The 24,898-nt window shown below is 55.2% G+C and overlaps 2 protein-coding genes across 2 annotated transcripts; one reads left to right on the top strand and one right to left on the bottom strand.

Moving 5' to 3' along the window:
• Positions 1-271: 271 nt before the first annotated feature.
• Positions 272-19,475, bottom strand: ZNF597 (zinc finger protein 597). The gene is made up of 5 exons (XM_055136814.1): positions 19,303-19,475; positions 13,244-13,343; positions 4,151-4,277; positions 3,234-3,844; positions 272-2,441 (listed from the first exon to the last, which is right to left on the bottom strand). The coding sequence occupies exons 1-4, from the start codon at positions 19,473-19,475 to the stop codon at positions 3,258-3,260; spliced, it is 987 nt and encodes a 328-aa protein (XP_054992789.1). The 3' UTR covers positions 272-2,441; positions 3,234-3,257.
• On the top strand, positions 12,616-24,166 carry NAA60 (N-alpha-acetyltransferase 60, NatF catalytic subunit). The gene is made up of 6 exons (XM_055135547.1): positions 12,616-12,789; positions 19,609-19,724; positions 20,783-20,912; positions 21,994-22,090; positions 22,447-22,682; positions 23,882-24,166. The coding sequence occupies exons 2-6, from the start codon at positions 19,615-19,617 to the stop codon at positions 24,035-24,037; spliced, it is 729 nt and encodes a 242-aa protein (XP_054991522.1). The 5' UTR covers positions 12,616-12,789; positions 19,609-19,614; the 3' UTR covers positions 24,038-24,166.
• The last annotated feature ends 732 nt before the right edge of the window (positions 24,167-24,898 follow it).

Here is a 24,898-nt window from a genome sequence, read left to right as displayed (position 1 = left end):
AAAAAAGTGATGACCAGTGTAGGAGTTTTATTCTTTCAACGCATAACTTTGAACCTCTTGCCAAGGGCCTGGTTCCTGTCCCCATCCCCCCATAAGGGCCTTAAGCAACATGGCACATGACGACTCTTCAATTACAAGAAAGAGCTATGAGGAAAAGGCAGAGGAGGGAGCGTGTGTGTGTGGGGGGGGGTGGGGGTGGAGCTAGTCCAGGTAAAAGGATGTTATATTCACACAGGAGGAAGTTGGTGTATATATGATGAAATCTGTTGGACTGAAAGTGCTGGAGAGAATATGAAGGCAAGGAACTGGGTGAAACTTGGTGAAACTGGCAGCAGGTACCGCTGGGCAGGTCCCAAGTATTTGAACGTTATCCAAAACACAAGGGGAGTCAGTGGAAGGTGTCAGGTTGGAGGGTACCTCATCAGATAAGAATGATTGAGCACCTGGGGGTCTTTACAAAACCTGCAGAATCGCTCTCCAGCATGGAGACAGGATGTGGCCCCAGGAGGAACAACACCAGGTTCGTTCATTTGTCCCGGGTGCCTGGATGAAGATCTCTCATACGCATTTGGGTCGAGAAACTTGGGGAGCGGGAGTGGAGCGAGCTGGGCCGGTCACAAGGGAGGGTGCGGCTGGCTGGGCTCACAGAAGTGGTCAGCCAGCCCCTCACACTGTCCCGTGGCTGGTGGCTCCAGCGTGGGAGATCTGGGTTGCCCCGTAGAGCACTGTCCAGGAGAGGAGCCCTGGCCTGCAGGCCGGGCCGCTGGAGAAAGGACCAGAAAGGAGGTGGACTTCAAGATGTGCCTCTCCACAGTGAGGCGGGCTGGGCATTTCCTGCCCCTGCTCCGTCTCCGTCCCTGAGCTCCACCAGGAGTGACCCCTGAGCACCACTGATTGTGGCCCCCAAACAAAACAAAATGCGGTTCCCTGTTAACATCATAAAAAAGCATTTATTTGATGCCAAACTGCTCATCAGATACACAAAAACTTGCTCGCTAGAGCTGATGTGGTGAGAATACAGCAGTAACACGGAGACCTTAGCAGTGAGGCCACGTAGCTCGACGTGTGAAAGGAGGGACTGCAGCACTTCCGCATGGTCCTAAAACAGACTTGTCGTACTTCCTTCCTTTCTCAATTGAATATAAAGAAGGGGTGTGAAAAAAGACAACTCTTGTAGCTAAGGAGGCTTGAGAACTGATCATACTGACACCAATCAGTAGCTCATCTATAAGACTAAAACAGACCAATAAACACACGGGTCTGGTGAAGATCATCTCTTACACTTTAAAACAGGGTCAAAGCAAAACCACTTTCCTACGGAAGCCTAAGGGGATAGGAAGTTTAGCGAACAATATAAATTGAACTTTTACCTACTTCAAACATGTCGGCAAGCAGCCGCTGGCAGGAGATGTGGAGAAATCCGCAGTGTCACACTGTACGACACACCAGTCATCGGAACAGTACAAAGTCAAGGCTGCCAAATGGCCTCTACTGTAAAAGGTGACTTTAGTCTTAAGCCCCTGAGTTACTGGGCTGGTCATTTTTCATCTGCAATGGGGAAATGAAGGCAGACCACTCCCTTCACAGCTATTTGGAGTCCAGCTGCGATGAAGATGTGTCTCACAATCTCTAAAATGACAAAATGTAAACTGCTGACATCTGGATTCCAAAGCCAATACAGATCCTGAGGTTCCAGCAACCCCTTTAGGACTGGATACACGTTTTCATCACTTCATCACCAAAACCAGACTATCTGTGGAAGGCTTGATTTCTTCCGTGTGGAGTTTTCGCTCTGCACTGTGTCCGTCCAGGTTGCAAAACAGGGAGCCAGCAGCTGCTAGCAGTGACGTTCCTGCATTTCATTCACTTCTCAGTCTCAGTTTTTTTTTTCTTTTTGGGTCACACCCGGCGATGCACAAGGGTTATTCCTGACTCATGCACTCAGGAATTACTCCTGGCGGTGCTTGAGTGACCATATGGGATGCTGGGAATTGAACCCAGGCCGGCCACGTGCAAGGCAAACGCACTGTGCTATTGCTCCAGCCCCTCAGTCTCAGTTTTATCCAGCAAGTGTGGCATGTCTGTAGCTGCGAGTTGATGCCAAATGCATATCTTGTGCGTCATCTCCTGACGCCATGGACAGAGGGGGACCCACCTCGAGACAGCATGGAGCTCTGGCACACACTGGCCTCTCTGGAAACTCCTCCGGCTTGAGTTACATCTGGCAAATGTGTTCTGGTGCAAATGCAACACCTAAAAATATGCCTCATTCACAATAACTGATACTTGGAGTTTTGTTTTTCAATTTACCGTTTTTTCTGCATACCAATCCTAAGCAATGCCATACTAAAAAGGCATTTTTGTAATATCGCATATTAATTTTTTGTAATAAGTTATTTTTTTCTAGTCTCTTATGGAGGTTTGGCATAATCTTCCAAAATCTAAGGGAAAAAAAAAAGTAAAAACCAAGGTTAATTGTGAAGAAGTCTTGTGGAGCAGTGAGAACCCAGACCGTGGGGTAAACTAACATTCACCTCATCCCTACCCACATCCTTGCCAAGGCCAAAGGCAAAGGGTGCCCGGCTGCTTTACTCTCATCTCCGGGGCCTTGTGTGGCCAGAGACCGTGGTGAGTCTTCCCCCTTTCTTCCCACAGCCTCTTCCCTGGCCTGAGACTCTCCCTTGTTTCTCAACTGAACTACCAGTGCCATTAATGCACATCACGTGCCGGTGCCCCCGACAGCAGCGGGCAGAGAGTGGCGGGACCACCCCGTGCACCAGCGCTCCTCCCGGGACAGCCGGAGGGAACAACGGGGCCTGTCCTTTCTGTGCTGGTGCCTTGGCTTTCGAGGTGCCAGGGGCTGAGCCCAGGGCTTCACACGAGCAGACACAGTCTGCACCCAAGACCATCTTTTCCGTTTTGGGGCCACAGACCACTGCACATTGAGCAGGTCCCTCTCCCGTGTGGCTCCACACGGAAGCCCGTGGCAGCTGGTGTGCGTGGATGGAGCTGGAGCCCTTCCTCACGGGGAGGTCATGAGGGGTGGTGAGCTCCGGGAAATGGGGAAAGGGCGCTGCACACCCAGAGGGGGCTCTGAGCACGCAAGCAGACTTCCCCGAGTCATGGCGGTATTCGGCCCGCCTTGTGTCTCCCTTGGGGAGTCTGAGGGCTGAGGTCGCAGAGGGATGCACTCTCAGGCAAGTCGGGCGTGCCTTCTGACGGAGAATACTTACCACCGTGAGACATTCATCGCTGTCTCAGCAGCGTGGCTTTGCTGGTGCTGCATCAATCGCGGGAGCCACAGAAAGCCTCACCCACATCTGCCACATGTGTGAGGCTTTGCCTTTTTTACGTGGGGGTGCATGTGCCCGGACAGATGGGCCCGCTGGCAGGAGCTGCCGAGGCTTCCGGCTGGCCTGCGCCCGCCCGTGCGCCTGCACACTGGCTCTGTCACTGAAGCTTTTCCCACGGTCACACCTCTGCGGCTTCCCTCTGGGGTGGGCAAGACATGACTTATCACTGACGCTCGGGCCATACTCTGAACACTTGGACAAATCTGTGGCTTCTTTGGCAAACTCCGAAATTGCTCTGATCCCTAAACACTGAGACAAGTCTAGTAAGGGGGCGTGGTTGTCAATGGTCACTAGAAGGTTCATCAGCTCAATCTTGCAAGCAGAAGTGGCCCTTAGCATCTTCCTCTCAGGGTTCCCCTCGCCATCCTCAGGAGACACCTCGGGGTTATACACAAGGGGCGCAGCAGTGGAGCACGTTTCCAGGGCAAGCTCTTCAACTCCCAGACAGTCCAGATGGAACTGCTGGTTCACCTCAGTCTCGCCTTTCCCTCCTATTGATAAAAACAAAGCAAGACATAATCAACTCCCTGAGTGGTAGGGAAAGAAAAGGCTAATGTGGTGACTAAGGGGTTGGGAAATGTATAAGGCTTATCCTGTAATCCAGATCCCGATGGTCAACAAGTCCCAAGATGCCCCAGCAGACAGGGAATCGGGGGGACGCTGCCTTAGCACTATTGGGATCAAGGTGGGACCCAAGGATAGGTCCAACTCGCCCATACCAACACATGAACGAGGAATAAAATCCTAATTCTCAAACTGGCCAGAGTTCCAAACTGCAGGATACGTAAATGTCTTACCTACGAAGGTTTTGTCCTCCAAACTGTCCCACATGGGGTCTCTGCAGAGAGGCCTGTGGGCCGGGTACAGACTCACACACTCCTCTTGACAGAAATACACGGCCAGATCCTCAAAGAGCAGCGGTTCCTGGAAGAGCAGGATAACCAGCTCAGTCTAGGAAGCCAGAGCAGCTCCAGAGAAGGGCTTGCTGTGCGACACTGCGGAGGGTAAGCTATGGGGTAGAAGTGGGGAAGACCAGAGTACAAATGGAGGCCGTGGTATATGGACCGAATTGGAGAACGGGATATTTCAGCCAGGAGTATTGACACTGAGGGGTGAGAGCATCATGTGGAGGCTCTGTTGTTCCTTTGTTTGGAGGCTGTGCTCAGGGCTTACTCCTGTCTCTGTCTCAGGGATCACTCCTGGAACTGCTCAGGGGCCATGAAGGGTGCCAGGGATGGAACCAGGTTTGGCCGAGTGCATGGCTAGTGCCCACCCTGTTGTACTCAGAGGATGCTGTTGTAAGGGCAGCATCACATCCAGACCTGCGAATCAGTAGAGCTTCGGGATGATTAACAGTCACCCGGGGTATCTGTTAACTGGACAAATGTGAAGTGTAGGACTCTGCACATTGGACAGCTTCCCAAGGACACTGTGAGATATTCTGTCCGCAGCTGCCCCAGTGGGCACCCAGTTATGGTGCTGGGAATGGGAGACTGATCGTTTCAAGCCAGACACATTTCCTCGACGTGCCTGGTCCGGACCGCAGAGGGCAGGGGGGAGCCAGGAAAGCTGCGACTGCAAATGGGGGTACGAGAAGGACCCTGGTCTCACCTGCGTCCCTATACTCGGGAGCGTGGATGCCACCTGGGGGAGGTGGGAGGCATTGGTCAAGTCGCCACAGGGACTTCGCGACATAACTATATGGAAGGGAGAAAATAATGTTTAAGGGGCCGACTCGGCTGCAAAGCTCCTTTGCACATCCCCAGCCTCCTGGCTTCCTCAATCCCTGTAAATCGGGGCAACTGTCACGCTCCTCCTCGGCCGGGGCCCACTTTCTGCTCTGGGACTGACAGCCTTAAAGAGCCTTGCGCTACCCCGGCAGGAGCAGCAGAAAGTGGGACCGAAACCAAGCAGCGAGAGCATCCCAGGAGAACCTCCAGAGCAGCCTGGGGATCAGCCGGGGACGGCCCGCCCACTTACTTCCTTATACGCATCCCTGCCCTGTGATTCGCCACCGCGACTCGGGGTGGGCCGTCCTTCACTGATGGGCTGGCCAATCAAGCTCCCTGCGAGGGGAGCCCCTGCGCATGCTGGGAGCTGAAGTTTTCCCACTGCCGCGGCAGGCCAGTATTTCCGCTTCCGCCGGCCGGGTCTCCCCGGTGAGCTCTGGGCTCGGGAGCGCCAGCACGGGGAAGAAGGGACCGAGACGGAAAAGGGAGGGTTCAGACCCAGAAAGGAAATCGGTACCGAAGTGTGGGCCCGGGGTGAAGAACGGGAGAGGCCGGGTCGTGGCCTTGCCAGCCTCCGCCGGTTGAGGTCCTGCCGAGCGTTCTCTGGCTCGGGAACTCTCCGGCCGCGCCCGCCGCCCGCGCCCCCACGCGTCGCTGCCCGCGGCCGAGCGCCGACACGCGCCCGCAGACGGGATGCCGTGCAGGTTTACTAGCAGGAAACACGACCCTCGCCGAGCTGCTGTGCCTCGAATTTCATGGGTCATCTTGGCCAAATTAGAGCTTTGCAGAGATGCAAAGAGCCTCTCCCGGCTGGTCACACTGGATGGTAATTCCTCGAACTAGCGTCAGTTTGCAGAGATGTTGGTTCGGAAAAATCAGAACAGTTATGGAATGGATACTTCGCATTCTCTAGTGCCAGGCCTTTGCCTATACTGAGAAGGTTTTTCAAACAATGATTGCATGGTTATTGGGTATGGGCTATGTGGATATTGAAGCTATATCATTGCTTGACAAAATAGCGGGGTGTGGAAAACAGGGTAGTTTTAGCTGCAACTAACAGAAAATTCAACAGTGTTCCTTAAAAATAGGGCATTTTGGAGCCAGAGAGATAGTACAGCAGGTAGAGTTTTTTCTTGCACATGGCCAACCCAGACTCCATCCCCAGCACCCAAAATTATCCCCTGAGCCCGCCAAAAGTGATTCCTGAGCACAGAGGCAGGAGTAAGCCCTCAGCACTGACCGTGTGGTGCAAAAACAAGTTAAAAAAAAAATTGGGCAGTTATTGTTTGTTCAATTCAGTGGTTCAAGGACGCCGTCAGGGACCTAGAGCTTTCCTGTTTCTCCTCTGATATTCTGAGCAAGCTGTGGAAAGTGACTGAAATCCACTTAAAGCTCACAGACCCTGTATGGTCTCCTGAGCTAACCAGGAATATGCCCTGAGCACTGCTGGATGTGCTCCCTCTTCCAAATAAATAAATAAATAAATAGTTGAACAAAACTTCTTGAGACCTTCTAACTACGTTGGCAATTTTTTTTTTTTTTTGGCACTTTGGGTCACACCCGATGATGCACAGGGCTTACTCCTGGCTCTGCACTCAGGAATTACTCCTGGCGGTGCTCAGGGGACCTTATGGGATGCTGGGTATCGAACTGGGTCTGCTGCGTGCAAGGCAAATGCCCTACCCGCTGTACTATCACTCCATGCCCTGCATCGGGAATTCTTTTTTTTTTTTAATTTTTAAAAATTTATTTATTTTTTAATTGAGTTACCGTGAGAACAATTACAGGGCTTTTAGGATCGAGTCTCAGTCATACTGTGCTCAAACACCCATCCCTTCACCAGTGCACATGTTCCACCACCAATAACCCCAGTATACCCCCCTCCCACTCCCCCTCTGCCTGCGTGGCAGATGATTATCACTTTACTCTTTCCTTACTTTGATTACATTCAGTTTCCGACAGGAAAGTCACTATCATTATTTGGTGTTTTACCCCCAACAGTCAGACCTGTCAGAAAGGCATCATTCGATTGTATGTTTTCTATTGTTGGTAACAAAGAGCATACGATGTGGCATGGTCTCTAAAGCGGCCACCTGGATTTGGAATTCTGGTATTAAGTCCAGAGGTATTTCTGCCAGCAGCCACTGCATTCCGAGATTGGTTTCTGTGGTGCTGGGATCATGGCTGTTCAGGAGTGGAGGAGCTGTCCATGGGCAACCGCTCGGGGTCTCATTTGGGCAGGAGGCAGGGCCAGTTCTACTTCCCCCATCGCAAGATTCCCCATGCATCTTGCATCGGGAATTCTTTTTTTTTTTTTTCCTTTTTGGGTCACACCCAGCGATGCTCAGGGGTTACTCCTGGCTTTGCACTCAGAAATTACTCCTGGCAGTGCTTGGGGGACCATATGGGATGCCGGGGATTGAACCCGGGTCGGCCGCGTGCAAGGCAAACGCCCTACCCACTGTGCTATCGCTCCGGCCCAACATCGGGAATTCTTGACCAACGAGTTGTGCAGTTCAGTGTGAGGCCTAAGGAACTGGCCATGCTGGGGGCTTCTGGCATTGAGGCGCCGGGGATTGGGTGGTCAGCAGGTGTGAGGCAAGTGCCTTACCTGTTGTCTTCTCCAGTGGCCTATTCCTCTGGCGTGAGGTAATAACTGCTTTTATCTATTTATTTATTTATTTTGGGCCACAACTGGCAATGCTAAGGGTTATTCCTGGCGCTGCACTGAGGCATTACTCCTGGTGGTGCTTAGGGGACCATATGAGATGCTGAGAATCGAACATGGGTTGTCCATGTGCAAGGCCAATGCCCTCCCCGCTGTCCTCGCTCCAGCCCTAGTAACTAGGACCCATTTGATACAAGGAACTCTGAGCTGTGGGCAGCCAAACACTCGGGCTGCATTCAAGGCAAGTGTCCTGCACGGTGTCCTCTCTCCCCGGCCTCTGCCACAGCAGTGTAGAGTCGCGAATAGAGTGCTGCTCACCACCGCTGCCGCGACCCTCCACGGGGCTCAGTGTGACGAGTGGAAAGTGGCGTGAGGACGGAAGGAAATAATAGGCCTGAAGACACGGTGCAGCCAGGGGAGGAACAGGAGGTAGAGCACGCCCAGAATAGGCATCTCCTGATGAAACATCTGGAGGGCACAGGTGGCATCGCGACACAGGTGATGGGGCAGTGAAACACCATGACTCCACCACAGCGATGCTCTCTGGAACTGAGGGATACACTTAAAAATGTTAAGTTCATATCCTGAAACTATATTGTAAGCAATGAAAATCAATCCTAAAAGGTGAAAAAGCTAAAGTGTAAGCTCAGTGGATGTTGATACAAAACCAGCAGTGCTGGGTTAAACGGAAGAGGAGGGCCGGATAGAGCAGCAGGCAGGACACTTGCCTTGCATAGGGCAGACCCGGATTCATCCCTGGTCCCTGAAAATCCCGAGAGTGATCCCAGAGCACTGCCAGGTGTGGCTCCAAAAAAACAAACAATAGATTAAAAAGAGACATCTGAGGGAGGCAAAGAAACCTGGAGCCCAACCTGTAATGAGCCCGGTGAGAATTAGACCTTTCCAGAACCAATCCCTGTGACGTGCGATGCCCTGCCCACTTCCCCATGTTATTTGAGCCTATCAGTGAGTCCAGGAACAATTGGCAGGTCTTGGTAGGGGTAGTTCATTTACCTGACATGCCACCTGGGACCCAGTTCAATCCCGTGTCACCATGTATAGTCCCAGAGCCCGTCCAGGAGTGCAGAGCCAGGAGTAAGCCATGACCACTGCAGGGCGTGCCCCCAAAACAACAAAACCCCTTTAGGGACCCTGTGGGGGAGGGTGGGCACAGTCAGCAGGAGAGAGAGAACCTTTCTCAAGTAAGCAATCCCAAGTTTCCCTGCCAAAGCAAGTGGCGCTTAACAGGCACAGATTGTGCTGAAGATAGCTGAGATTTTGTGGTAGTAGAGCCTGGTACACAGCAAGCCCGATTTTATGTGTTTAAAAGGTATCTTTACCAGGACAACTGGTCAAAGGTTGGAAGCTTGGCACAAGATAGGGGAGGGCGGGTGAGGGGGTAAGTACAGGAACAGACTGTTGAAAGTAGGTAAAAGGATCTACCTGGTAACCTTTCAACATCTGTATTGCAAATCATAAGGCAGAGAGAGAGAGAAGAAAAAAGTGCGCGCCGTGGGGACGGGAAGGAGGGAAGCTGGGGACACTGGTGGTGCACTATGTGCACTGGAGAAGGGATGGGTGTTGGAACATTAAATCCAGTCATGAACAACTTTAATTGTCTCATTGTGATTTAATAAATGAATAAAATGTAAAAATAAAATAGAGGGGCTGGAGCAATAGCACAGTGAATAGGGCCTTTGCCTTGCACGCGGCCGACCTGGGTTCGATTCCCAGCATCCCATATGGTCCCCCAAGCACTGCCAGGAGTAATTCCTGAGTGCATAAGCCAGGAATAACCCCTGTTCATTGCCGGGTGTGACCCAAAATGCAAAAATAATAAAATAAAATAGAAAGTATCTTTAGGGGGTAGTATAGTGAGTAGGGCATTTGCCTTGCACATGGCCAACCCAGGTTCTATCCTCAGCATCCCATATGGTCCCCTGATCACTGCCAGATCAGGCTTTGCAGCCACGTGACATCTTATAGCCTAGTTCTCCCTCTGGGAGAACCTGGCTAGCTCCTGAGAGTTTCCTGCCCAAATGGGAGAGTCTCGCAAACTCCCCATGGTATATTCATATGCCAAAACCAGTAACAATGCTGAGTCTCATTCCCCTGACCCTGAAAGAGCCTCCAATGCGGTATCGTTGGGAAGGATGAGTAAAGAGAGGCTGCTAAAATCTCAGGGATAGGTCGAATGGAGATGTTACTGGGACCGCTCAAGAAATTCGACGGTCAATGGGATGATGATGATCACTGCCAGAAATGACTCCTGAATTCAGAGCCAGGACTAAGACTCAAGCATCACTGACTATGACCCAAAAACCAGAAAAAAAAGTGTTTAAGGGGCTAGAGATGTAGTACAGTTGGTAGGGTGCTTGCCTTGCATGTGGCAATTGGGGTTCAATCTCTAGCACCCCATATGGTCCTTCCAGCCCACTATGAGTGATCCTCCAGCTCAAAGCCAGGAATGAGCTCTGAGCACAGCTGGTTGTGGCCCCAAAATAACAATAATGTGTTTTTAACATGCCCCCAGTAGATCAATATAAATATCTTTAAGTCCCTGAGCACCACCATGTGTGATCCGTAAATATGAATTGGGGCTGGAGTGATAGCACAGCGGGTAGGGCGTTTGCCTTGCACACGGCCGACCCAGGTTCGATTCCCAGCATCCCATATGGTCCCCTGAGCACCGCCAGAAGTAATTCCTGAGTGCATACACCAGGAGTAATCCCTGTGAATTGCCAGGTGTGACCCAAAAAGCAAAATAATAATAAAAATAATAAAAGAATGAATTAAGGGGCTGGAGCAATAGCACAAAGACTAATAGCACGTTTGCCTTGCACACAGCCGACCCGGGTTCGATTCCCAGCATCCCATATGGTCCCCTGAGTGCAGAGCCAGGAGTAACCCCTGTGCATTGCTGGGTGTGACCCAAAAATGTAAAAAAAAAAAAAGAAAAGTGTGAATGGATATATATATATATATATATATATATGCTTTTATTTGGTCTGGACAGTTCATCTGTATATTATTGAACTAGGATCCCGCTAACAAAGTTCCAATGCTCCATCCTGTCCCTAGCAGTGTTTCTCGCGGTTAGACGGGCACCAATCCAGATCTTGTTAAAGGCAGTGCTTGGTTAAATACAAACTTAGCCTCATCTAAAGAGGCCTGAGGTCTTGCAATCCGAGCAAGCTGCTGCTGCAGGGCCCCAGCTCAGCCTGCAGTGGCACAGACTGGGGGGTGGCACAGACTGGGGGGGTGGCACAGACTGGGGATTTTGCCTCCCCAGTGTGAATGGGGGTGCTGGCCTCTGTGCTCCTCAGGAGGGAGGGTGGTGGACGGGAAGAGAAGGGAAAAGTAAACACTTTCCTTTCCAAAATCCTTTTTATTCAATTTTTTTTTTCTTTTTCGGTCACACCTGGCCTGCTCAGGGGTTACCACTAGCTCATGCACTCAGGAATTACTCCTGGTAGTGCTCTGGGGACCCTATGGGATGCTGGGAACCGAATCTGGGTCAGCCACGTGCAAGGCAAATGTTCTACCCTCTGTGCTATAGCTCCAGCCCCTCTATTCTAAAAATATTCAAATGTTTTGAGTTTTTTAAAAAATACAGTTAATACCACCAATGCACCCTTCACCAGCTTCCCTAAAAATGAACAGGTGAGGATTTTCCCTTTAAGGACATGGCATGGATGTTGTTATATCATTTCTCCCCAGACGCATTGGTAAAAACTGGCCCTCAGCTTCACCTTGCTGCAAGGGGTGTGTGTAAGGAGGGGCGAGAGGATGGGGTGCCTAAGAAATATAAGTTCAGTTTGGCAATGATTTGTCCTTCTGAAGGTGGGATTCTGTTACTGCGAGAAGATATGATGGAGCCATTATTTAAATGGACATGGAACAAAGTGTACTTAGAGACAGTTAACTGCTTCTGACAGACTCTGAATCTTGTGAGCACTTGTTCACTTAGAATGGGTTCTGGAAGGATTAGAGCTAAACTTGCAGTCTATCTCTAGAAAGTAGGACTTTCTAGCATGAATTTTATACACCAACTCAGTTCTGACTGCCCTACCTGTATTTATCTTGCCATTAAATTACCATGTTTTTTCCTAAACCATCTTAAATCTTTTCTGGTATAGAGCTAAATTATAATTTAGTAATAACACACTAAACATGATCATGCAAAGTGCTCAAAATGTTCTAAATGGGCTCAAACGTGGTTTACCGGACATCGTGTCCAGTATTCCAACGACCGCTCCAGGGGGCTGGAGAGTTCAGGGGTTAACGCACTTGCCACGGACATGGCCAGCCCGGTTTGATCCCCAGGACTTATATATGCGTGTGGTTTCCAAGGATCCAATGCGGGGGCGTCAAGCCTGCAAGGCTGACACTCTACTACGGCTGCCCCATAATAAGTTAATGGAAATCTCTAGAAGTAACCTCAGATTTTGCTGAAGGCAGGTGTCCTGAGCGAAGGCACCAACGCTCCTGCAGCGGGAGGGCGGTTGACACCTGCCACTTACTCAGCGCCCGCCCCAACGCGCCTCTCCGCGCGGGTCTGGAGTTTGACACCAGCGACCTGGGGTGCTCCCTACACCCCGCACCCCCGCCCCCAGGCACCAAGTCCCAAATGCAACCGAAACGTTCAGCCCGCGCGGACGGAGAGCTGGGTACCCACCCACCCCCACTCGCGACCGCGCGCCACCCGGGGTGCTCGTCGCGGCGCCCCTACTGGCTCTGAGTCTGGGCTACCCGACGCCCGGCTGCACGCGGGGTCCACCCGCTTCCAAGATGGCGGCCGTGGCGTCGGGGGCGTGGCCCCACGTGACCGCCCGTGACCAATGAGCTTCCGGCCTGCGCTGCCGGGCCGGCGCGGGAGGCGGAAGTGCCGCGGGCCGCCGCCTCCGTCCCGGCTGCTGCCCCCGCCGGTTACATAACTCGTTGCGGGGCCCCGCGCGGCCCGTCCTCCCGGCTCCCGGCCGCCCCAGGATGCGCTGAGCTCCACGGCACCCTCCGCTGCCGCCGGCTCCCGCCCGAGGTGAGCCCCTCCGGGCCGGGACCTGCGCTGCGGGGCGGGAGCCGGCGGGGCCGGGGGCGGGCCGGGCCCGCGGGTCGTCAGCGCCAGGTCGCGCCGGGCCCCGGGACGGGCTGGTGCGGAAGTGCGGGGCGCCGGGCCCGGGGGGCTCCTGCACGCCCCCGCCAGCTCGGGTACCTGTGGCGCCGCCGGCCCCCCTGAGAACTCCGGAAAGCCGGGGCCCCCCGCGCCTCTTCCTGGCGGTAAAGTTTCCGTCCGCGTGTCCCCCGACCCTCACCCGCGCTGTCCCCTCCCGGAGCCCGGGCCCGTCGCGTCTGGGGTCGCCGCGGGAGACGGTTGCCCGCCCCCCCTTTCGCCCCCCCCGCCCCCCCCCGCCGCGACAAGTACCTGCGCGGCCGTCAGGTGACGGGGCGGGGACTGACTCCGCCCCCCGCGGCCGCGCCGGCTGGTCACTCACCTGCCGAGGGCCGCCGGCCGGTCGCCCCGGATGTGGTGCGGGCGCTGTCCCCGCAGCCCCGAAACTGGCGGGAGCTCCGGGCCGCAGGTGGGTCGCCGGCCTGTGGGGAGGATGAGGGGACACCGGCGTCTGGACCCGGAGGCCGCGCATGTCCACTCAGGTGTGGTGTGGGGCCACCGGGCCAGTCCAGACTGCGGACGCTTCTGAAACGGCGCGTGCCGCCGCCCCCCCCCCCCGCCTGGAGTAACTTGGGGTGCCCGTCACTCCCCGTGGTGGCAGTCACACCCACTGCTCTCTTGGGTCTGGCGAGGCTGGGGCCTGCCAGGCACCCCGGGGCGTGGGGACGCGCAGGCCTGGGGACCCGACCAGCCTGCCTGGCATGTGCCCCAGGCCTCCTGGCCGCCTTTCCAGCTGGCACCGGGTGTCTTCTGAAGCCCCGAAACCGCGACTGGCAGTGCAGGGGGTGCTCAGGTCTGTGTGCTCAGTGCCTTGGGTGACAGGAAGGGCGTCTGAAGGGAGCCGGGCTTGTGGGGAGGCCCAGACGGGTCGGTCCTGTTCTCAACAGACCGTCAGTCCCGGGAGGCAGGCAGTGGGTGGAGGAGGAGAGGGGCGTCTCTGCACTGACCCCAGATGCTGTGCCTAGGTGGGGGGATTTTGAAATTTCCTTTTCCTGCCCAGTATCCCTGCGCCCAAGCCCCTGGGCAGCCGCAGGACTCAGGCTCTGCAGGAGGGAAAGTCCTGAATGCTGCCCAGGCCTGCAGGAGTGCGGCAGGGACAGGATGAAAGAGTGAAGTAAAAGAGTTTCATTTAGGGGCCGGAGCGATAGCACAGCGGGTAGGGCGTTTGCCTTGCACGCGGCCGACCCGGGTTCGATCCCCGGCATCCCATATGGTCCCCCAAGCACTGCCAGGAGTAATTCCTGAGTGCAGAGCCAGGAGTAACCCCTGAGCATCGCTGGGTGTGACCCAAAAAGCAAAAAAAAAAAGAGTTTCATTTAAAGAAATTTACTTAGAGAAAGGTGGTGGCAGGGGAGAGAGAGAGGAAGGGAGAGAGAGGAGAGTGTATGCCTGTGACAAAGGAGAGGAGAGAGGGGGAGAGGAGAGAGAGGGAGAGAGAAGAGAGGGAGGGAGGGAGAGAGAGAGAGAAAGAGAGAGAGAGCGCTTCTGCAGTGGTTGAGTCCGAGCACACATACACATACAGGGTGGGGACGAGCCTGGCGGAGACGTTTCTGTGCCTCCTCAAAATTCAGTGGGATGTCTGCCCATTTTTACCTCCAGATCTTGAGCACCAGCTTTTAAATCCTGTGGCCTCAGGCCCACGGGACACTGTGTCTGGACCGGTAGTAAACACTGGGGTTGGAGAGGAAGAGGGTAGGGACAGGTTCGAGAGGAAGCAGAGAACTTTCCCCTCTCGCCTTCGGCGGTGAGAAACCCTCCCGGCCGGCTGAGGCTGGTTATGCTCATTAGAAATGCAGCCGGGCCCCTCTTGTCTCTGCATTCCGGAAACAGAATGGAATTGGCCCCTTGGCTGCCAAGTATTGAACTTTGAGCCGTCTTGAAAATAACTGAGAAGAGAACACCTTATTTTAGCCGACCGTCAGTGGCAAGTGTCCCTGAGCACTGAGCAGCAGTGTCCCCAGCTGTCTGTGGGGCAGGGGGAGCACTTGGCCCTGGGGCACATCCTGGGGGACCTCTTCAGACTTGCTGCCTTGGGAAGGTGACGGCTTCTCACCCCGCTTGTAAACTACAGAATGTCTTGTGAGTCAGGTACTTGACTTTCTACTCTTCGACTTGAATTACTTTGCTCCTCCTCCAGCCTCTCATTTTTAACCTTTTCATTGAAATATTCATGAAGAGATGTGAATGGTCATGGTGTGGCCAGATCTGTGCCCATCACAGCAGAAATTTGTTGGCGTCTGGTCTATTTCAGTTAGCTTTCTTCGAAGGAGCATACTGTAGCAGATGGGACACTTGTCTTGCATGACCTGGGTTCGATTCCTGGCACCCTGATATCATCCCCTGAGCACCACTGGAAGTGGCCAAGAAAACAACAATTAATTTTCATGGGCCAGAGAGACAGTACAGGGGTTAAGGCTCTTGCCTAGCCTGTGACACCAACCCTCATCCATGTCGGGCACCACTTAGTTCCAGCATCGCTGAACTGCTTGGCTGGTCCCTGGCACTGCAGGGCACAGAGTGTACTGCAGCTTTGGGCCTTGCATAGAATCACTGGTACAACATGAGGAAGTGACGTTAGCAATTTTGTTTTCTTTTTGTGTTCTGTTTCTGGGCCACACCTGTGGAGATGCTCAGGGGTTACTCCTGACTCTACACTCAAGAATTACTCCTGGCCATACTTGGGGGATGCCAGGGATCAAACCTGGGTTGGCCATGTGCAAAGCAAACACCCTACATGCTGTGCTATCGCTCTGGCCCCGTTGTTAGCAATTCTGAGTGCTAAACATGCCTTTTCCTTAGGCTTAAGGCCTAAACCTAAATTGGTTCCGTCGAGATTACAGGACACTCTCCCCACGCCTTACCATATCAAAAAATGCTTTCACATTTATGTTTTTAAATAACAGTAATATTTGAACCTTCTGATTTTAGTACTATATCACACTAAATCAAGTGGTTTTTTTTTCTTTAAAAAAAAATAGGCTGCTGCTGGTTTGTTTTTTGGTAAGTATTGGGAATACAGCCCACCCAGGGTCTCCTACATGCAAAGCATGCACTTACCCACTGCCAACCCCCACGACCACCCTGCTCTTGTTTCTAAAGAAAGGGAATACTGTTTTGAGTTTACAATGATCACTTCCCATTTACATCTGGTTATATGCTGTTTTTTGCTTCTTTTCTCTTTGCTGAGACTAGTTAGAGCCACTTACAGCATTTGGAAGTATTTGTGATGCTGGCTCTTAGAATGATGAATTTATTTTAAGAATATGTTTAACAACTTGGGGGCTGGAGTGATAGTACAGTGGGTAGGGCACTTGCCTTGCACATGGTCTACTTGTGTTTGATCCCCGGCTTCCCATATGGTCCCCCAAGCATTGCCAGGAATAATCAATCCCATGGTGCAGAGCCAGGAGTAACCCCCGAGTATTGCCAGGTGTGACCAAAAACCAAAAACAATATTTTTCAAATGCAAGTAGAATTTTGCAATTTCCAAAAAGCTTCCTTTATATAACTTTATATAACTACTTGTTTACCTTTAATTCTGTGCAGATGGTTAATCCTTATAAAAGTTAAATTTTATTTTAAAAGATTAACTTAAAGGCAGGGGAGATAGCACAGCAGGTAGGGCGCTTTCCTTGCCTGTGGCAAGTTTGATCTTAGCATCCCATATGGTCCCCAGGCACCACTGGAGTAATTCCTGAGTCAGTGCCTGGAGGAATCCTCAGCACACTCCTGGGTGTGACCCAGAAACAACAGCAACAAACCAAAAAACAACCTAAAAGATGGAAAGTTCTTGCCTGCCAACCCACTGCTGCCTCTGTTTCTGATTTTCCTACAGGAGCATGTCTCTAGGCTTCATACGTTGTAACAATCGGGAACTTTCTTTCGGGACTTTTCTTAGAATAGTTGCCTTCAAGCTGACAGGTACTTTTCTTGTTTTTGTTTTTAGTTTTGGACCCACATCAGGCGGTGCTCAGGGCTTCTCCTGGCTTTGCACTTAGGGATCCTTCCCGGTGGGGCTCAGAGGACCCTCTGGGTGCCGGGGCAAGCGCCCTGCCCACTGCGCTATTGCTCCACCCCTGCCGGGTAGTTTCCAGAATTGATTTTAAGGGTTATACAGAAACACTTCAAAATATGTTTGCAAGTTTGTTGTCCTTGTACACACCCTTGTCTTGCCTCATCTCTGCTCTGGCCCTGAGGTGGAGAGGGGCTATTTTGGGCAGGATAGGTAATCATTCTACTTAGTATTTGAAGAAACACTCTAATGTGTCTGAGTTCAAACAACCTGTGAGCTTATTGTAAAATAAAAATGTACTCAATTTCCACACACCCTGAAAGTCTCTTTCCCCTGGTAATCAAAACAAGCCAAGCCCACCGTAGAGCAAGAGTCAGTGATCTGAACAGGGAGGGAGACCCAGACGGCTGGTTCGCAAGCCAGATGCTGGCTGGAGACTGAGGAACATTTTTTTGGAGGGGGCACTCCTGGCTGTGCTTGGAGGTCACCGAGGCTGTGCCTGCCAGTGCTGGAGGGCCACGTGGTGCAGGATTGAACCTAGGGCCTAGCCCTGAGCCATATCTCAAACCCTGAACTCCTTTTTTTTGGGGGGGGGAAGGGTCACACCCAGCAATGCTCAGGGGTTACCTCCTGGCTCATGCTCTCAGGAATTACTCCTGGCGGTGTTTGGGGGACCCTATGGGATGCCGGGGATCGAACCTGGGTTGGCCACATGCAAGGCATATGCCCTCCCGCTGTACTCTCTCTCTGGCCCCTGAACTCCTTTTAAAAATAGTTTTGGTTATAAAAGTTAACCTTGTGATCAAGTGTTGATTTTGAGCAGATCTGACCTACTTCCCTCTGTTTCACATCTGAGGCTGAAGGAGCTGACACGCAAAGCCAGAGAGCCACGGTCACACAAGTCTGAACTGCGGACGGGAGCTGGGGAGGACGGGCTCCCCCTAAGTTGAGGTGCTGATGCAGAGACGCCGCTGGTGCCAGCATCTCCCGGGGGCAGGCAGAGGGAGAGCGGCTGTGGGGACCGGGCCGGGGCCTTCAGCCCATCTCAGGGAAGTTTGCAGGCGAGATTGAGCATCAGGGAAGAGGGTGCTAAGGCCAGTTTTGGGGTGCCTCCCAGCCGCACACAGGAAAGCCAGCAGGCGGGGATGTCCCTGGGAGCCCCGCACTTGGCCTGGGGGACGGGGAGGGAGGATAGTGATGCGAGCTGCCTGCAGGGCTGAGAGCATGTGAGGGAAAGACATAAATGGGGAGACCCAACATGGTGAGGGGGTGCTGCAGCGTGGAAAAGGGGGGCCTGAGCCTCAAAGATGGGAGATGCTTTGGGTGGCTGCTGGACACAGGCCCTGGGGAGCCCCAGGAAGTTGGTTTGTTTCTGGCTTCCTGACTTTGGGGTAAGGGGAGGCCTATTTTCCCGGTGGTGGTGCCCGGGGGAATCTTTTGAGCCCCCAGATTCTGACTCCCCAGCACTGGCAGTGGAAGGGAGAAGGGAAATGCCCCTGTGGAAGTTGGGGGGGGGGTCCTTCCTCACCTCACTTTCTCCCTGCGTTCTTTATTTAAACACCATGGAGTACAGAATTGTTCATGGTTATTTGTTCCAGCATCTAATATTCCAACACCAATCCCACCTGCACTGTCTCCGCCACTGTCTCCGTTTTCCCAACCCCCCCGGGAGCCTGCCCCCACCTCCCCATTTTAACTCATGTTCCTTGGCCAAGTGCACAGGAAATTGGAGTGCAGGACGCCTGGGTGGCCAGAGACCACTCTAGTGCACCCAGGGGTCCACCTCCAAAGGCCAGAGAGCCCTGCAGACCTGGGGACAGGGCAGAGCGTTCCCCGCACCCTGAGATCCTGAGACTTGGCACCTTCCCTTGGGGCTCTGTCCCAGTGTGTTTCTAACAAGATGTCAGCACCCTTGTTCCCTCAGCCCAGACATCGGGTCTTAGAGGAAGGGTCTGGTGGGGCTCCCTGTGCCAGAGGCCATCCCAGTCTTGACACCTTTTAAGGGGCTCACAGGCCTGGGGACTGTTCCTGTCTGGGCACGCCCTGCCTCGCTCCATACACTTAGCCCTGCGTCTTCCTCTGGGCCTGGAAAGTTCTCTGGCCATGCCTGTGTCACCTAGCCAGGGTTTGACTGGCAGTGGACAGCTCTCTGAGGACCTGTGAGAAGGACTCTTCTCTGTTTGCAACCCTAACTGGCGTTTCCCTAACTGTGGAGTTCACATTCCAGACCCGTGACTTGCCCACACGAGGGGCTCGGCCCCTGCATGCCCAGAGCCATCTCGGCCTCTGAGCACCGGTGTGCTCCCTGGGGACCCCGAGTGCCCTCCGGGACCCCAGCTCTCAGCTCGGCTGGCGTGTCCTGGGCCCACATCATTCCGTAGCAAGTTTCCGCCCATGTCTGAGCCTTGTCCCGGTGTTGCCGTGTGAAGAGACACCCCGGGCACTGCTCGGGGGCCACGTGTGCTGCGGAGAGACACTTCTCCTCGAAGTCCAGCTGCTGATGGCCACTGAAAATGAGGCCTCGGAGCCCGTGTCTGTCCATGACCACTGCTGGGCGGGCCAGGGGCCAGGGAGGAACCGGTCAGAGGCTCCTGGCAGGCCTGGGTTCCTCTGGGGACAGCAGAGGGCACGCGCGAGCCTGCCCTGTGCTGCCCGCCCGCCGCCTCCCTCCGCAGGTGTGAATGACAGAGGTGGTGCCGTCCAGCGCCCTCAGCGAGGTCAGCCTGCGTCTGCTGTGCCATGATGACTTAGACACGGTGAAGCACCTGTGTGGAGACTGGTTCCCCATCGAGTGAGTGGGGCCCTGCGCCGGGCGGGGGCCTCTCGATGCACAGTCCCCAGAGCGCTCCGCGCACGTGCCCGCCCCACGGCGGCCTCTGCGCGCTCCCTTCACGGCACGCTGGGGGTGCAGCCGTGTGGCCGCCGTCATCGTGTCTGGCTTCATCTGCCTCCAGCGTGAACGCGGGACTTGTGAGAGGAGAGGAAGCAAATTGGGGGGCTTTTGGGCCGTGCAGGGCTGGAACACTCGAGGGGTGTGCTCTGCTGCCGAGCCGCATGCTGCTCCCACGTTTGGGTGTTAGAACACTTCGGGCAGCACTGCGTCAGCCACCTGCCCTGTGGCGCAGGCCCTGGCCTCAGGCTGGCGGGGAGCCCCCACCCCGACTTCCCACAGGTGCCTGAGCAGTTGCAGCCTCTCGCCCCGGGTGGGGCCTCTGAGTCTCAGGCGCCGAGACGGCCGAGGGAACAGCCGTTCCTTGGTGTGGGGCAGCTCAGCCGCTGCCATACCCACCGAGCACTCGCAGGCGGCCAGACAGGCCCTGGGAGGAGCGTGGCGAAGCTCGGGCGCTGTGAAACCTTCAGTGGTGGTCAGTGCCCTCTGCAGGCCAGCCACGCCCCAGCTCATGGTCACAGGAGGGGAGGCCTCCCCTCCCTGAAACCCGCCCCCGCCCCCTCGGCCCTCGCTGGGGCTGGCCAAGCTCTCCCTCCCCGCACAGTGCTCCTGGCTCCCTTCTGGCCAGCAGCCCTGGCACAGCTGGCCCTGAGGGCTTGTCCTCACCTCACTGCTGTCCAGGCCGATGTCGTCGACTCAGTGAGAACCCTCGGACTGGGCTCTCCTGCACCGCTGCCCCTCGCAGGGACAGTGGGGACAGTGGCCTTGGGTTTCCCTTCATCCTCACAAGTCTTCTCGTGAAAACATTGGGGATTTTCCTCAGAAATCTTGGCCTTTCTGGAGAGGAGACAAACGGCTGGTTGGTCCAGAGCTGTGGACAGGTGGCGGGGCCTGTGGGTCCCCATCTGAAGCGTCTTTGTCACACTCACCTTGGCTGGTCCACCTTTGCTTATCCTCAGGTACCCAGACTCATGGTATCGGGACATCACCTCCAACAAGAAGTTCTTCTCCCTTGCTGCCACGTACCGGGGTGCCATCGTGGGAATGATAGTGGCTGAAATCAAGAATCGGACCAAGATACACAAAGAGGTATGTGTGTCCCGCGCCTGGGCCGCGTGCTGAGAGGCGCCACCGAGTCGGGACACAACTGCCGGCCACTGATGGCTGAAGGAAATTCTGAGTTTCCATTAAACATTAGTGACAATAAAGAAAAAATTTATTCACTCACACCTTGAGGGTCTGGGACCTGGTTTAGCAAGCTGAGTACCTGCTTTTGGCTTTGCTCAGGACTTACTCCTGGCTCTGTGCTCAGGGATCCTTCCTAGCCAGCTCAGCGGACTCTGTAGGGTGCTGGGGATCAAGCAAGTACCTTCCACTGTCCTGTCTGTCTGGCCCCGAGCTGAGTTCGAAACCTCAGAGCTAAGGCTTTGTTCTGGGAGGCTGACGTGGGCCGAGGTTCTTTCACAGGATGACAGTGGCTTTCTTCTCAGTGACCAGCACTGTTCACCTCGTGAGTTTCCTCCCAGGCAGGGACACCCCCCGAAACCCTTCTCTGTGGGGCTTGGGGCTGTTGTTAACAAGGCAAGAAGGACCCTGGCCAACCCACCTGCCCCGTGCTGCTCTTCACTGCCTCGGGACAGTTGGTTTCCGCTCTTTTCACCCGTTTCCTCCTGCCGTTTTCTCTTCTGCTTTTCGGTGCTGCGTGAGAGCAGGGACATGCCAGCAGGTGTCCGGCGCACTGCGGCGACTCTGGCCTTTCCTCTCGCATAGGACCAGCCTCCCACCCCGGCTAGGAAGGGCAGTGCAGGGAGGGATAGCACTGGAGACAGGTGACCCCTTGCCCGAGACTCCTGGCCATGGCCTGGGATTGGGAAAGGAGCAGGGGACGTGCTGTGTGTGGCTAGCCTGAGTGGCCCAGCACGGCCCCTTTCCTTGCAAGTTGGGGGGGTCTGCCATTCGAACCCCTGCTACCTGGAGTCCCGGGCCCAGTCAGCGTTCTCGCAGGAACTTTAGCCGTGGGCGTGCCTTCCAGGGTACTTCGACTCATGCTCTCACTTGGGCCCCTTTCCCAGAAGGGCCACCTGCTGTCTCCATGGTTCCTAGGTGGGTGGGAGTGACACCCCCTTACCTGTACCGGCCCAGGGTCATGATGCTTTTGCTCTTCCTTCAGGATGGAGATATTCTAGCCTCCAATTTCTCTGTGGACACCCAAGTTGCGTACATTCTCAGCCTGGGCGTGGTGAAGGAGTTCAGGAAGCACGGCATCGGTGAGGACGCGCTGGCGGCCCCCAGCCCTGCATGCTCACTCCACGCCCTGCCCCGGGCTCATGCTCAGACTCGTCTGCAGCTCCCCCTCCCCTCAGCCAGTGAGTCCTTTGTGACGGACCCCTCCCCCACTCCGTGCTTACGCCTCACATTGCGCTGAGACGTTCAAGAGTCCAGCCCCAGGAGGGACTCTTGGGCCACATCTTGCACACTGACCAGTGCACAGTACCCTCGGACTCGGGGTTCGGGTGATCCCAGGAGGCTGGTGTATGGGTGCAGTGACAGAGAATGTGGCGCATTCTGCCAAGTGGCTCCCCGGCCCACCTCACACCTGGCTCCCCCCGCCACGGCTCGGCAGGTTCCCTGTTACTCGAGAGCCTGAAGGACCACATCTCCAGCACGGCCCAGGACCACTGCAAAGCCATCTACCTGCACGTGCTCACCACCAACAACACGGCGATAACCTTCTACGAGAACAGGGACTTCAAGCAGCACCACTACCTGCCCTACTACTACTCCATCCGGGGGGTGCTCAAGGATGGCTTCACCTATGTTCTCTACATCAATGGCGGCCACCCTCCCTGGACAATCTTATATCCTTCACTTCCTGGGGCTTGATTGCCTTCAGATGGCATTTGTGCCGCCAGCTAGGCAGGTGTGGGTGGACCCGCCTTTCGCACATGGCACAGAAGGTTGCATGTACAGGCTGGTTGCATGTACAAGTTCTGGTACTCCCTCAACTTCCAACCTCGGAAGAGGGTGAGGTAGTGGATTTCAACTCCATTGGCATCTGATCTAACCCATCCAGCCACCTACCCACAGACCCGCTCGTCTGCTTAACCAGAGATCCCACCTGTGCACTCGCCCACCTACCCACCCAGCCACCTGTCCTTCATCCACCCATTCATCTCTCTAGCCTGCCCTCGGTCTACCCACCCACCCGTCTCTCCGCTCAGTGTTTGTCCATCTTTCTAACCATCTACCCACTCACCCTCCTTCCACCCCACCCCCCACCCACCCATCGAGGCATGCTAGGGAAGACACCTGTCCCAGGTGCAGGCAGACTGGAAGCCACTGCCCTGTGTGCACCAGCGAGGGAAGAACAGCTCAGTCCTGCAACATTGGGTTCACACTCCCTTGTGGGGTGTGACCTGGTGCATTGCTCCCCTGGTTCCTCTGAACTCTGCGCTCTGGGCCATCTGCCTCCTAGCCAGAGAGGAGTGTCCGCAGTGAGCCCAGGACTATTGTGTAGGGAAGTGCACAGGAAGGAGAAGGGAAGCCACGCTCGCAGGCCTGCTCGACTGATCAGTCTGAGGTCAGCACTCTGGCCTTCTGTCACAGGGATCACGTGCCAGCACTCTGGGCCAGTGCCCCAAGAGGGAGGAGCCAGCCTAGAGTTGACCACCTTTTCAGTGAAGCAAGGAAAAGCAAGGTAGTTTGAGGGGGTTTTTGGTGGTTTAGGCGCTGCACCTGGTGGTGCTCAGGATTTACTCCTGGCTTTGCCCTCAGGGATCACATCTCTGGCGGCACACAGGGAACCGTGGGGGGGCCCAGGGATTGAACCCAGGCTGGCTGAGTGCAGGGCGAACACCCTCCTGCTGGACTATCGCCCCGGCCCCAGCAGGGTAGTAGCAAGATGTGCGGGAAAGAGAGAAGCGTGTGTTCAAGAGAGAGCGTGGGCTTCTCAGGGAGGAAATAGGCACAGGAACATAGCGACAAGCAAGCCAGATGCGTGTTAGGGGGAGCACAGGTGTGAAGAGGGCGGTTGGCTGTGTCCTTAACGGAGCCCCACAGACTACATCCAGCACCTGGGCTCGGCGCTGGCCAACCTGAGCCCCTGTTCCATCCCGCACCGACTCTACCGGCAGGCGCACAGCCTGCTCTGCAGCTTCCTGCCATGGTCCAGCATCTCCTCCAAGGGCGGCCTCGAGTACAGCCGGACCATGTGAGGCCAGCCGGGCAGCCTCCGCCAGGCCCCGGTCCGAGGGGCCCCACGCGCGCCTGCCCTGCCATCTGACAGGGCAGATGTTCTACGGGCCCGGGGGCAGCACATGGCGGGGTGCGCCCGGTCCCCGACAGGTACAAGAAGCGGGTGACGGAACCAGGGAGCTGCAGCCAGAGGGATGACGGGAGCGAGCAGTGGAGGCGCCAGTGATCCAGCGACCAAAGGGGCATCAGGGCGGGCTCCCCTGACCAGCTCACAGAGCACCAGGACGGAGGCAGGGGCCTGGCCACAAGTTGCTTCTTGTTCCATTTGCTTGTTTTATTTAGTGCTGGGGCCACACCTGGGGGCTCTTGGCCCCTTGCTTAGTGCTCAGGTCGGAGGTGTCAGGGACTAACCCTGGGGTTCCCACACACAGGGTTCCCGCTCCTTAGACCATCTGCCCTGGTGCCTGAACTCCCAGGGTTCCGGAAGTGGAGACCTCATGGTTGCAGGGCAGGGTAGGGCAGGGGGCAGGTCACTGGGCTCAGAAAACCAGGGGGCCGGAAGTGTCATGGACTCCAGGAGGCACCCCCATACTCAGCTGTGCCTGTCCTTGGGGCCATACAGGTAGGTGCCCCCAGAGGGGTGGTCACGGGAAAGGCCTTCAGGGGTGCTGCATGGGTGGGTGGGTGAAGCCCCACTTCTGCAAGGCCTCACCCCTCCCCACTCTTTCCCACAGGCTCCTCGGCTCTCCGGGAACCACCGCCGCCCAAGCCTTCTCGCCTCTGCCGCACTGAGCCAAAGGGCAGGAGGGCTCCGCTCACCAGCCCTGCACTCCAGGGCCATCCCTTCCAGCACCTTCCTCCCAACGCCTGCTGGGAATAAG

This window comes from Sorex araneus, chromosome 4 (assembly GCF_027595985.1).
Source record: "Sorex araneus isolate mSorAra2 chromosome 4, mSorAra2.pri, whole genome shotgun sequence".
Classification (NCBI taxonomy): Eukaryota; Metazoa; Chordata; class Mammalia; order Eulipotyphla; family Soricidae; genus Sorex; species Sorex araneus.
The sequence above is the reverse complement of the archived record's forward strand: the minus strand, read 5'-3'. Positions and strand labels throughout refer to the sequence as shown.

Bases quoted from the DNA above. Each gene is read 5' to 3' on its own strand.
- ZNF597 (XM_055136814.1), bottom strand. From the start codon at position 19,475: ATGGACAGACACGGGCTCCGAGGCCTCATTTTCAGTGGCCATCAGCAG. The intron at 13,344-19,302 runs GTGGGCCCAGGA...TCCTCCCCACAG, and splicing joins GAAACTTGCTACGGAATGAT to GCCGGCGACCCACCTGCGGC. The intron at 4,278-13,243 runs GTGAGTGACCAG...CTGCTCTTCCAG, and splicing joins CGGCCGGCGGCCCTCGGCAG to GAACCGCTGCTCTTTGAGGA.
- NAA60 (XM_055135547.1), top strand. From the start codon at position 19,615: ATGACAGAGGTGGTGCCGTCCAGCGCCCTCAGCGAGGTCAGCCTGCGT. The intron at 19,725-20,782 runs GTGAGTGGGGCC...GCTTATCCTCAG, and splicing joins GGAGACTGGTTCCCCATCGA to GTACCCAGACTCATGGTATC. The intron at 22,091-22,446 runs GTGAGGACGCGC...ACGGCTCGGCAG, and splicing joins GTTCAGGAAGCACGGCATCG to GTTCCCTGTTACTCGAGAGC.